The 13690-nt window shown below is 34.0% G+C and overlaps 1 protein-coding gene across 4 annotated transcripts in view; it reads right to left on the bottom strand.

Annotated features, from left to right (window-relative positions):
• The window catches only part of ODR4 (odr-4 GPCR localization factor homolog), a 48278-nt gene that overhangs the window by 19158 nt on the left and 15430 nt on the right, over positions 1-13690 (bottom strand). For 3 of the 4 annotated variants that reach the window (XM_020984414.2, XM_078156449.1, XM_020984416.2), the window contains 7 exons: positions 12938-13044; positions 10537-10573; positions 6345-6485; positions 5436-5531; positions 4764-4832; positions 2040-2168; positions 491-581 (listed from right to left, as the gene is read on the bottom strand). In XM_020984414.2, the coding sequence (XP_020840073.1) occupies positions 491-581; positions 2040-2168; positions 4764-4832; positions 5436-5531; positions 6345-6485; positions 10537-10573; positions 12938-13044 (670 nt within the window). The remainder of the gene's footprint in view (positions 1-490; positions 582-2039; positions 2169-4763; positions 4833-5435; positions 5532-6344; positions 6486-10536; positions 10574-12937; positions 13045-13690) is intronic. The other variant, XM_078156451.1, reaches the window with a different exon arrangement.

The raw sequence follows: 13690 nt of genomic DNA on the forward strand, positions 1-13690 counted from the left end.
TACTCCATAAGTTATCTGTTTACATAAAATATATTATTTTATCTGGTCCATGGGTAAAGTTTCCTGTTTAACCAAATATTCTACTTAGTAGCAAGCAACCATACATACCAGACAATAACTACCAATTTTCAAAGAATTAGATTGCTATTTAGAACACATTATACTAAAACTAGTGAAAAAAATTTTAATTGTATTTTGACCATTGAGAAGTTCTGGAGGGAACTCACATGTTTAAGTAAATAAAAGTAATCATCTATAACACATGCCACATATACTAGTAGGTCAGGTGTTTTAGAGGAAAAAATTGCCATTTAGACAATAAACACTTGCAAATATTGCTAAAATTTATTCCTAAAGTACTAAATATACTTTATTGCAATTCTGTCACAAAACCCTAAGAATGTGTCCAATTTATACACTGTTATATTCCTGCACCAAATAAAGAAAACATACAATGAAATTTTAAAAATCACTTATTTTATATTCAAACCTGTATTGCCTGGTGTTTCATTCATAAGAAGATCTTCAAATAGTATTTCACAACGATCAGACACTGTGTTCAATATATCTCTCTTTAATGCCTACAGACAAAAACAAAACACAATCAGAAATAGAAATGTAGGGCTCCTGCTATAAGACCCTAACTGACATAATTTTGAAATATTTAGGGTCAAATTATGTCTACTAAAACACAAATGGAAACATAATTCTAAGTCTAAAGTGACTGACAAGCTTAGTGCTTAAAGCAGGTAACTATTTCCCTTCCAAACTCATTTTTACTATTCATTTCCTCGGCAATATCCATCAATATCATTAAGGTATTTTCCCTTTAATAGAATAAAGATAAATTTCAGCTCAGTCCTATCCAAATTAGTTACTTCCAAATTAATAAGTTATGTACATACTGCATAAATAATACTAGTTAATGTCAGTGCTCTGAACTGGTGAACTACACAATTATTTCGAAGTGTGTCATAATTTTCACAATTTCTGAATGACCTGGCACCCAACGTGACATTTCAGTTTTTTGGGTTGCTCTTAGAAACTGAAGATTCTGAGAGGAAAAGGACCTGGGACGCACTTTTACCATTATGATAGTTCATCCATAGTTGGTTGATGATCCTATAGGGAATTGTGTAATCATCACTTAAGGACAAATTTCCTCCATTTTCACACAGGAAAATGGAGAAATATAAAATAAAACAACGTATGCTATATCTTATTAATAATAAAAATAATTTTAAGTGAGAAACAGTACATATTTGACAAACCCAAGGTGCTCCCTGACATAAAAATTTATTTCTTTAACACCAATATTACTTTTGATACAATTATATACAACCCTAAATGCCATATAACTGCAATTTAAGGAATGTCATAATTTTTAAAGAATCAAAATTGTGAGTATACATCAGAAGAAAGTAGGGTACAGCAAATTATAAATGATGACTTTCATGCAAGAGTAACACAGACCTCACTCAGAAAATGTTATTTGAAAAGGAGGTGAGTCCTTTACACAACAACAATCTAGGGACTAACAATCTAGCAACTCTGTTGCACCAGTACTTATGAGCTATCCAAAGACCTAGAAAAAATTTCTGTCTACTCTATCAACAAACAGGAGAGCAATATTACCCACACTGATGCAATCCCAGATCCTTTGAAAATACCAAGGAATATCCATAAGCTATTTCAATTTAAAGAAAAATGAGAGTAAAGAACTTTGAACTTTATCATAAATTCTCAGATTCAATTCTGAACATGTAGATAAACTATATTTTCACTAGTACTGCGATTTTACTGTTATTTAGATTCACTAGGACTGTGATCTCAGCAATTTAAAAACAATAATAATGCTTACACTTAGCTCTTTAAGCATTTTCCCCTTAAGACCCTAAAGGAAACCTCAAGTATATGTACACTACATTCTCTTGCCAAGTAGAGTCAAATGAATGATTCCAAGTTTTAAAGGTTAAATTGTTATGGGACAGCTGAAGTAAAACATTATTATGCCCTGTACGATGTAATTATGTTCTGACCTGCACAGCATCTTTAACTTTTGGTTTGTTGCTGTGAATATAAGCTCTACATGTCACAGAACCCTTGAGGTTTACAGAACCACTGCAGACCTGGACTGTAGCTGTAGATCTGTGATTCGAATTAAGGAGCTGAAAGAGAAATGTTGCATTTAGTCTAAATAATGATTAAGTGGCCCTCCCACTAGAAATAAAACAAGTGCCATGTTAAACTCCACACAAGCATTTTAGGAATTTTATGAGCATGACTTTTATTTCTTGCCCCAATGTTTGAAAATATTTTCAATCAATTATGAAAAGGTCTTTACCCCATTTTCCTTTTTGTAGTTTAGTAGTTTTTCTGAGCATCTATATTGTAACCGGAAATCAATTTTTTTCTTTTAAGCACAAACATGAGTAGTATGACATTAAAACCAGCAAAGCCTTGCTTCGAGTCCCACTTCTAACACACAATGCCTAAATAATTCTGTACAAGTCACCTACCCTGTCAGTTCTCTAAGGAAATAAGACTCTAAGTGTCAAAGAATATGCCAATTTGCATTGGGAGGGGAATTTCCTCATCTGAGAGTGCCTTATTCCAATGAAATTACAAGTCCCGCTCCTATTTATCCTGAGTATAAATATAACAATTTCAATATTCATTCCAAAACATAATTCTTGAGTAGCAATTGTTTGAAAGGCACTGAGCTCAGTATTGTGGAGGAACGAATGATGGATGAATAAGACATTGTTGCTGCCCTCAAAGAGCTTCCAATCCAACAGAAGAAAGAAGACATGTATACAAATAACTATAGTACAAAGCATATGAGAGAAATACCATATACTTCAGATAATGAGGTTCAGATAACATGAAGGTCACTTCTGCCTAGGTGGACCAAAAATAGCTACCCTAGGATGAAGAAGATAGATCTGGAAATATTGGGAAGGATTTTTAACAGGCAGGGACTATTAATGGGGAGAAAATTATAAATACCATGAGTAAAATGGAGAAGTAGAAAGTATGTTCAAATAATAGCTCAGGACTGTTCAATCAATGACAAGTAGTTCAGTTTGGCTGGAAAGTATGGGATGTGAAAAGATACAGTGCAACTACAAGATTTCAACTCTAGTTTACTAGGAGAATAATGACACACTTCACAGAAACAGAAAAATCAGGAGGAGCTACTTTAAATGGGAAGATTATGAATTTGACTTTTGAAGTGTAAATTAATATGATGACCAGATAGAAATGTCCAGTACGTATTTCAAAAGGAGGCATAACAGAAAAATTAGAAAAAATTAAAAGTTGGTAATGGACCACAAAAAAATAAGAGTTGAAGCCATGGAGTGGAGGTAATCACTGAGGAAGAAAATATAGATACACCTAAGCAGAAAGCCAAAGGCAAAGAACCTTGCAAAAATGTCCATCTCTTGGAAAAAGGGCAGAGGTAAGGAAAGCTACAGAAGAAGGAAGCAAAGTAAACAGAAGAAGCAGTCAGAGGGACAGGAAGAGAACCAGAAAAGTGCAGTGTCAAGGAATTTAATTTCAGCAGAATGGTGGAGATGGATGCCATATTACAAGGGATGAAGGATGGAGGTGGTGGAAAGGCTGGGGAGGGGACAGAGAGGAAGGGGGGTAGTCAAAGAGTACAGAGTGCTTTGTGTAGGACTTCGCAAAGCAAGGAAAGATAAGACGGTAGTAGCGCGGGTACAGTACTTTTTAGGGAAAGTTGTTTCTGTTTTTTAGATTAGGGCAGGCAGATTGAAAAGACAAGAAAGGGGTAGGACATGATAGCAATCTCCAACTATTTGAAGGGTTGTCACGTAGAAAGCAGTTCATCCTTGTTCTTCTTGGTGCCAGAAAATAAAACTAGTACCAGTGGGTGAAAGTTAAGGGAGGCAAATTGTGACTCAACATAAGAAAAAACTTCCTTTTTAATGTAGTGCCTCTAGAATAAAATTCAAATAAAATTCTTAGCCTGGTATTTAAAATATGGAACAACCTGGTCCCAACCTAGTTTTCCAGACCTAGTTCACTACTTTCCTTCACATCCTCCATCTTTGTTCCAGAATAAAATGGACAATTAACCATTCTCTAAAAATGACATTCCATTTCCTATCTTTATGCCTTCCTATAATCTGTCCCCACAACTTAAAATAGGGTTCATGGGAGTTTACTGGAGGCAGATTGAGATAGTCATCTTCCATTTACATTCTCCACCATTTAGCTTCAAATGCTTTACAGATGGATAACTATCAAGTGATAGCCACATCAGACAAATGAAGCTCACATATATTATCTAATTTTAAATGGGCCCTCAGTGTTACATACCAATGCTTTTTACTCTTCCTTGATAAATTTCTCACAATTGATTCTAAATCTTTCCTTCTCTCTATCACTACTCCCTGTCAGCAGAGTACACCATGGAGAAAATTGAGGTGATCCATCATGAGCTCCTGCTTCTCTCAAATTCTAAACCTAAAGTCCTTTCAACATCATCTCTCATTCTTTCCTCCTTTCCTCCAAGCTTTAGGGCTAAGGAGGTAGTCATAAATGGTTCCAGGAAAATGATACCTCTGTGAGTTACTTAAAAAGTAAACTGTTCTCATGGTTGAAAAATTAATAATGACTAAGTTCTAAAATGTTATGATTCTATATATAATAAACTCCAAAATGTAAATTTTGTTAATGCCATATAATGACTTTCTGAAAAGATTTTAGATTAGTAGCATTTTCCCAATATTTACCAAATGTGTCAGGACCCTGACATCAAAAGTTTGGCTAGTAGTTTGAGTATTTCCTCTAGAAGACTTTTTCTGAAAGAGAAAAAAATTAAAACACTAATAATTTAGGCAATAAATATTTCCTTCAGGTTTTTTTAAAAAGCAATTTAGAAATCATCCTGAAGACATTTTTAGTACTGAATAGGTCTAACAAGAGACCAAAATTTGTTAATACTATAGGTTAAAAAAAAAAATCTAAAAAGTTAACGGAAAAGCACTACAGATAGCATTTGTGGGGTGAAATTTTTAAACTATATATCAACATCAAAATTTTTGAAAAAATCAATTCCTCCCCAATTTTCTCTGTTCCAATTAACTCACTGGAAATATGGTTTTGAGTCAGAATCACTTTGAGTCTAGCTATAGTCTAAGAAGATATTAGCTATTACTATTGTACTCAGAGCCAAAGAGCTATAAATATTGGGTGCTTCCAGCAAATTTTTCAAGACTGCACCATATTGTGATTAATACATTTGGCCCTTAACCACATTTTAATGTACAAATCTTCAGAAATACTGGGACTAAATGATACACAAATTCCACAGATTTTGTCAGAATATTAGTCATACTTTTTTTTCATCTTAAAGGAAATATTTCAAGTCATTTAATAGCTCAAAGATAATTTCCGGAATTCACCTGTCCTTCTAGCAGTTCGCAATCTTCCTCTTTAACTTGTCCATTGATCAAATATACACCACCTTCAATTTGCTTGGCCCAGCGTGCAAGTCCATTCTTAAAAGAAAAACATCTCATTAAGTCTCTAAGTATATCATATATTAAATAATTTCAGTTTTATTAGATTTTTCTCCCTTCCATGCTTACAGTTCCTAAAAAACTGAAAGCACTGGCAACATTTAATATTAAAAAAATATTCTTGCAATCATATTTAAAAAATTGCAATATACCTCCAATCTTTAACTACTCCATATATAAAGTCTTTACCCCTCATCTTCTCTCCTGACCAAAAATATGAGGCACATGCCTATATGTATCTAAATTGTAAATAAATCTTCCTAAATATATGTAAAATATAGAACAAAAGTTTAACCACAGATAACTACTCATTTCAAAAGCCTTAAAAAAATAAAAACAAAAACATAAACACTACAGAAAGGAGCTATAATATGGAATGAAAGATATCAAATAGTTTCAGAGAGTTCTCTTGTTAATAGAAAGGACAAAAAGGAAAAGCAACAAAAGTGGAAAAATCCTAAGTCTGAGATACTGAGAAGAAATTATACAAAGAGAGCTAAGAAAAAGGTACTGGGAAATGTAAGGAAGCTAAATTGAGGCCTAAGACAAAGAAAAACCCAGACAACCTTTTTTTCAATAAAGAATATTTACCAAGCACCTAATATGTGCAAGAAAGAAAAACAACTATAAGGCACTGGTTGGTTAACTCTACCATCTAGGTATTTATAATCTGCATGAAGGAATAAGACACAGACACAACAAATCACCACCTAATGGTGTCCAATAATGGAAAAGAAAGACAATATTCTCAACAGTTATTTAATAATATTATAAGTTTATTTTATCTATTACCTTTGTATTTTTCTCCAGGGGATAACTAGCAGTTGTAGTTGAAAGTGGAACATGAATGTTAACATGAATTGTGCAATCTAAAGAAAGCCATGAAGTAGACAGTCCATTCTGATATTTCCAGTCTGCAGGTTTTGGTAAACTCTAGAAGTGACAAAAGGGGAAATAAGATTGAAACTTAAAAATACACATAAAATGATGCACTTCAAATAAAAATATATTATGTATCAATAAGTTATAAAAAGCATAAGGATAAGCAATTATGTTACAGGACAGTAAGTTTTCAAACTTTGTCAGATTTCTTTAAATATGACATTTCTATTCCAAAATGAAAATACAAAGTAATAATAATTATTATGCCTAAGGTTCATTATTAGCTCTGAGAGGTCTTGGAGCATAGATTTTGCAAAGCAGAGTTGTCACCTGAACCAAATCTTCCAGAGTTTGAAGCATGTATTAAAATTCCCTATTCTTTAAGTCTTATTGGCTCTTCTGTTTTCAAGATACTGCAGAGGTGAGGTTAGTCATGCGGCTGTCATGTCAAAAGGCACTATGACTTCATCTCTTATAAGAACCCTACTTCTCACCTAACACCTGGGATTTTATATATTGGGTATGCTGACATGTGTTTATTGAATGCCTACTGTGCACAATGCCTGTGTATATGACTACCATGCCAAACAGGTCAGGGCTCTGAAATAATGTATTAAACGTCTTAACTTTGAAAACACAAGAGCCCAGGAACTCTTACTCTTTTAAGTATCTCTGGAAAGGGTTTCCTCCAAATGTTAATAGACTTCTTTAGCACTAAACACTGTATGCTTTAACATGTTCAAGAGCTTAAGGAATATCAGACTACTAAGAGAGGTGAGAGATGTAGTCTTCTTTCTGTTTATGCCTGTGTAAATCAGATACACATTCCCAATGCCCCTCCACCAAAGTAAACTATTTTAATGAGCTTTCTCATAAGTAGCCATTTAGAATATTTAAATCCCTAAACTTGAAACAACTTAACTGTACTTTAAAAATACAATTATGTTGGATTTCTAAAAAGTAAATAAAAATAATTCTATGGATTTTTTTTAAAAGCCCAAGTGAAATTGCCTTGTAGAAGTATTATTATTCAAAATCATATTATAAAGCAGTTCCAAACATTTACAAGAAATATGAGAACTACCATCTAGTTTTTTTGTCCACTTTGATTATGAAAAAAATATACCTTTAAGTATATGTATCTGTGTATATGTACACAGGAATTATCATTTGTACACTGATCCACATGGTGGGCAGAAAGCAGCAAAGATTTTTGAAATATCCCTCTAACAATAATGCATTATCTGATTTATCAGCAGGCATATCTTCATCAGTAGAAGGTTGATCTCTCCTGTCCCTGTTAGCTCTAGATTCTATGATTCTTTGTCTTCATTGAGCTTTAAGGCCACCCAGACAATTTCAGTTGACTGACATTAAGTAGAGATCGTTTTATCTTTCTGGTAGTTTAGACCTATGGTTTAACCTCTCTAACAGATAAAACTATAAGTGATAGCACTTTCTGCCTAAAAAATAGACTCTTTATTATAAAAATACATAATTCCTTAATCTTAGCGCCTTCCCCCCTGAGACTACTCCCAACTCATCCTGTACGTAGTGAGCCTGTACATAGTTATTTGCAAGTTGTCTCTCTCACTGAACTTCTTGAAAGCAAAGACTTTTTTTTTTTTGCCTTTGTATCTTCAATGCTTTGCACAGGGTCTGGAACACAAAAGGCAATAAATGCTAGCCAAGTGACCAAAAAATAATGGACTTTTAGGGACATTAACTAGCAATGTGTGGCTCTGATTTCGCTAGGCCCTAACTACTTCACTTGTAAAATGAAGAAGTTAGACAAGGGTAGGGGTGCGGGTGATGTCAGCAAATTATTAATGGTATACCTTTAAGTACATAAAGTAATGGGTCTATACCTGTATGTGGACTCATCTACAAAGCTTAATCAGCACAGTGCCTGGCATATACTAAATGCTTAATAATGCTTGTTGATTGTCTGACTTGAGAACAGACAAACTCTATAAGCCTAGCCACCAAAGCCTAATCAAGCTGCCACCCACTGCTCCTGGGGCACTCTGGCATGTTCTCTTTAGTCAATGATCCTGTTCAACAGCATCTCACCTAACCCAAACCTGGCTCTTTTGCTCTCCTTTCCCCCATCTTAGCCTCTTTTTTAAGTCATATACTTGTGCCCCCTCAGCATCAAACTGACTTTTTCAAGGGAATGAGGTAGTTAACTAATTACATTGTTAAGTTATAATAGCTCAGGGCTCTCTATTCCACTTACTAAGCTATAAATGGACATTAAAATAAGAATTTTCTGGAGACAAAGTATTGTGATTTGTTAATTTTTTTTTTATTGTATTGGCTTATATATTAAACTACACAATTTTAAGACATTGGTATAAAACATCTAGTACCAATTAGAAAAAGTATATCTAAAGTATAAATTGGCTCTTCAAAAAATGATTTTAAGAATGTTAGAAAAGAGGTTAACCTCTGGCCTAGGCTCTAATATTATACTCTTCTTGATCTAAAATTCTAGCAGGGATAGTAGAAAGCACCTTGAAGAGATCAGATATTAAGAGACCTGGGCTCCACTCCTGGCTGTCACTTACTGCTTCATATTCAACAGAATGACCTGACCTCTCCAGGATTTTTTTCTCATCTGCAGAACGAGGGATTTGAATTAAATGATCTTTAGTATGGTTTTAACAGCATCTAAGGTACCAGAAACAGAAATGTCACTTTCAAAACTAATTAATAATTTGAAGCAATCATAATGATCCATGCTCTAAATAGGAATATGCCACTTTATAAATACAATTTATCAAATCCTCTAATAATTTCTCAGAAAGATAATAAATTAAATGTTCTTCTTTTAATCAGAAACTTTCTGTGAATGTCCCTTCTCCTCACCACTTCCTTTTCTGGTTCTGTTATACAGTAGTCAGAGATTGTATTATAGTCTGAGGCAAAGCCAGTCATTCTTTCTATTACTTAATTAATGAGGTACTAGCACTCTGCTTGTCCAAAAGGCACAACTGTTCCCAGCACCTCTCTCTACCAGTAGAAATGGCAGCAGCTCCTGTGTCTCTGCATATACTTGGCTCAAGATACAAACTGAATTCAAAACCAAGCCTGAACCCTCAGTGGCTGCTCTGCTTGCTTCCAAAGTCTTATGACTTTGCTTACTCAAAGAAAATGGAATTGCAAAGCTGCTTCTTGCCAATGCTCCACTCTCTGGTTTTCCCTCCCTATTAGCAGCTAATTTCATGTAACTGAAAACACAATGACACTTGGTTTCTACAACATTAACACCATCTCAAATGGAGTTCCCTTGAATATAATTGGTTTCTTTAATTACATTTTTAAATTCAACAAGCATTTGAACAGCACCTAACATCTTTCAGGTTCTGTGGAGGTGATAGTGATACAAGACAAAAATTAAATACTCTTTGCCTTCAAGGAATTTATATTTTGTTATTAAGAAACATGCACAAAGAAGGCAGTAAAAAATGTGCATAAAATAATTTCTTGGGGGACCACACTATCAATGGGGGCTTTCAGGGCACACAGGCTTCTCATGAGAGTGAGAGGAAGCGCTTCAGCACATTAGCTCTGAAGGAAACTAGGATTCTGTCAGGTGGGAGGAGGAGGTTCATTCTGTTACTGAGGACAGCCTCTGTGGAGGGAGGATGGGAAATAAAAAATCGTGGATGTGAAACACCAAGCATCCCCTCTGATGGAATGGAGAGAAAGTAAATGAGAGTAACATACCACTGGCTTGGAAAGGTGGGCTACAGACAGGATTTGGAAGCAACACAGATGGTTTGCATTTTATACAGTCTTTAAATCTAACATCTGCTGAAACCTTAGGAAATTTTTTCTCCTCTCTCTCTCTTATAATAAAAAATATATTTTAAATACTTTTCCAGAGATCTGAAATGCTTGTAATCATGTTAATTATATTTGTGTCAAGCAGAACTCCAGTTAGCTTTGCACCTCAAAAGAAAGTAGGAGTGTGCTGAAGTAAATACACTGAAACTAATGACTAAAGTATAATTTTAAAATTCGAAACTTTAAATTTTAATTTTACATTTTAAAAACAAACATAACTGGTTCCAAGATAAACTGGTTTTCATCTTACCTTTGGGTCACGGATATCATAAGTGCGACAAAGTATTCTTGACTAATTAAGGAAATTCAAATAAAAAATATTTGGCAGAATCAGACAAAACAAAAAGAACAAATACTAACATCTATTTTAAAGTCAGGTAATGCAACTTTAAATGTAAGAAAATTAGCATCATCTTTAATATGAATGCAACCTGTGTATATGCTCTCACCAAGCAATATCACTACTCCAAAATAGCCTATACTCTAAAAATAATAGCTAACATTAAAAGCAAAAAGATCAAAGAAAAGGAAAAAATTGACTTACACACAAATAATTATAGCAGTTCTGTTTGTAATGACGAAGAACTAGAAGCCAAGAACGAAGCAAAGAACATCAACTGGAAATAGCTGAACAAATTATATGAGTATTATGGATTACTGCTTTAAAAAAAGATAAAAGGAATGGTTTCAGGAAAACCTTGGAAGACTTACATAAACGGTTTCAGAATGAAGAGAGTAGAAAAAGAACCATGTACAATAATAATGTTGTCAGGACAAACAACTTCGAAAAACTTAAGAATTCTGATCCACATCATGACCAACCACAATTCCTGATAATCAATGATGAAGCATGTTATCCATCTTCTGATAGAGGTACTACACTTAAGATGCATAGTAAGACATACACTTTTGGATATAGCCAACGCAGATTTGTTTTGTCTGACTACACACATTTGTTACAGTTTTTGCTTTTTTTTTCATGCTGTCTCCTCCAGTAAACTGAGAGCTCCTTTACAGCAGGGATGTCTTTCACTGCACCCTCAGTGCACAGCACATAATGTTTAGTAAATGCTTGCTGCTGACTTGAATTTTCAGTAGCAGTTGGAGATGGTAGAAGAGAGAGAAAAACGTTTAATTAAAAAAAAATTTTTTAAGGCACACTAAAGTAGGAAGTATGAATACAGGAAGATGTAAACACCTACACTATTTGAAAGGTGTTCCAGAGACAGAAAAGAATTTCAAACTTTATTTGGGGGCAGGAGGTATCACAGTGGATAGAGCACTGGGCCTAGAGATAAGACTGAGTTCAGATCCAGCCTCAGACACTCACTAACTAGTTATATGACTCTGTACAAGCCAATCAGTCTGCTTCAATAGTTTACTCAACTGAAAAATAAAGATAATTTCAGTACTATCTGAGAGGGTTGTGAGGACCAAATGAAAAGTCTATAAAGTGCTCTCCTTTCCCCTTCCTTCCTTTTTCCCTCCTTCTCTTCCTTTTTGTATGCGATGAAAAAGAACATCAGAGGAAGGAAGGGATCTCCACATACTATATGTACCCTTGAACTCCTGAGAGAAGTAATATGTTAAAAATGAGGCAGGAACTGTTTTGTTTCTTGTCTGTGTGATTTCAGTCACCAAACAGTTATCTTGCACATAGCTGGTACTTAATAAATGTTTGCATAATTTAATTGTTTTCACCAATGACCCATAACATGCTACAAAGTTATAATACTTAAAGACTGGTACTCAAAACGAAGAATTTTGTAATATAGTTTTATTACCTATCTTTTGAGATAAAATAGCAGTCACCTTGAAATTTTCAAAAAATATGTATATCCTTTTTCTTTAAGTGCAAGTAATGCCCAGCTTACAGACAGGTTATTTAGAAACACATTTTCCCTCAGAACGCATGCAGTGAATAGTAGTTATTTTCCAAAGTATTCCACAAAAGTTTATTTAATTCGTAATGCATTTAGTACCAATTCTACTTTTAAACCAGCACATATAATACCATTTCTATCAGAATATACAGAAATTCCAATTCAAGAGACCAGTTTCTCTTCTGTCTCTCCATTCTCCCCAAGTATATAAAAGGAAAGAGGAGGGAAGAGAATAACGGGTCCCTCTGGATGCCAGGAATTTGTAAACTCTCTGTGTAAGAGAAAAATCTGTAGCCAAATACTCTCTTTTGTTTTTAATTAACAGCCAGCAAAAACGCAGCACTTTAAGATTTGCAAAACACTTTATAATTATCCTCTCATTTTATCCTCACAACAGAGGTTAAGTGATTTGCTGAGGATTACACAGCTAGTTTAGTGTCCGGGGCAGAATTTGAACTCAGCACCTCCTCATTCCAAGTCTAGTGTGCTACTCACTTTACCATTTAGCTGCCTGAGAATTAGACTGAATTAAGAAAGAAGAAACAATTTTCCCCATGAAGGTCAGATTTATAGACTTTTCAACTGTCCATTCATGATGTGAGTATTTATAAATCAGACACTGCCTATTTGTCAAGTATTGTTTACAAAATTATACACAGTATGTACAATTTTATAAATCATGACATTGGAATTGAATTTATAAAGAAATACACAGGAATATAATTTCAGTAGCACATTCAAATAGTAAACACCCAATGTAAAAGATACTTCTTTGTAGATGAGCAGACATGAAGAGTGACCCGGTCTGAGATGTCATCTTCTGTGAGATTCCATAGTCTCTTTTTAGTAACAGATTTTTCCACAGCAAACACTAACTGGGGAAGAAATAACAAATAAATGATTTTTTTTTTCCTTCTCTTACCATACCATTGTGGATCGATGCTAAAATAAAATAAGGATTTCAACTATTGTTTACTTTAGACTCCATTCTTAGAGATAAAAATAACTGATTATTTAAGAGCACTCAAATGATAATAATTAATTGAATATATGTCATTCAAATTAAATTCTATTATTTTCATCTAAAATAGGCTAAATACAAATCAATTTAAGACAACTAGTATTTGAATGAAAAGAGGAGAGAATTGTTATTCCAAATGAAATGAAAAATTAGTTTCAACTTGAAACAAATTTTTTACAAAAGCATTTCATTAGAATCCCTTGTATAAATGAAACTCATAAAATTTCTAAAACTTCTGATACAGGTTACATTTAAAGAGCCACAAAACTGTTAACGCAAAAGGGAAAAATGTCTAACTCTATGTCATCTGTTTGACACGTCAACTGATTAAAATGACTAATGAAACAAAGGCTCGAGTTTGCAGGCATATCGATTTATTAAGCAATACATGCCAACTGCTTAACAAATCAGGACCTGGCCTCCTCAGCTTGGCACTGGACCCTGAATACAGGGGGGGAACAGATTTTTATGCATTAAAAGAAAACAACTTAATACAAACC

This window comes from Phascolarctos cinereus, unplaced genomic scaffold (genome assembly GCF_003287225.1).
Source record: "Phascolarctos cinereus isolate Bilbo 61053 unplaced genomic scaffold, phaCin_HiC Scaffold_5;HRSCAF=322, whole genome shotgun sequence".
NCBI classification, from domain to species: Eukaryota; Metazoa; Chordata; class Mammalia; order Diprotodontia; family Phascolarctidae; genus Phascolarctos; species Phascolarctos cinereus.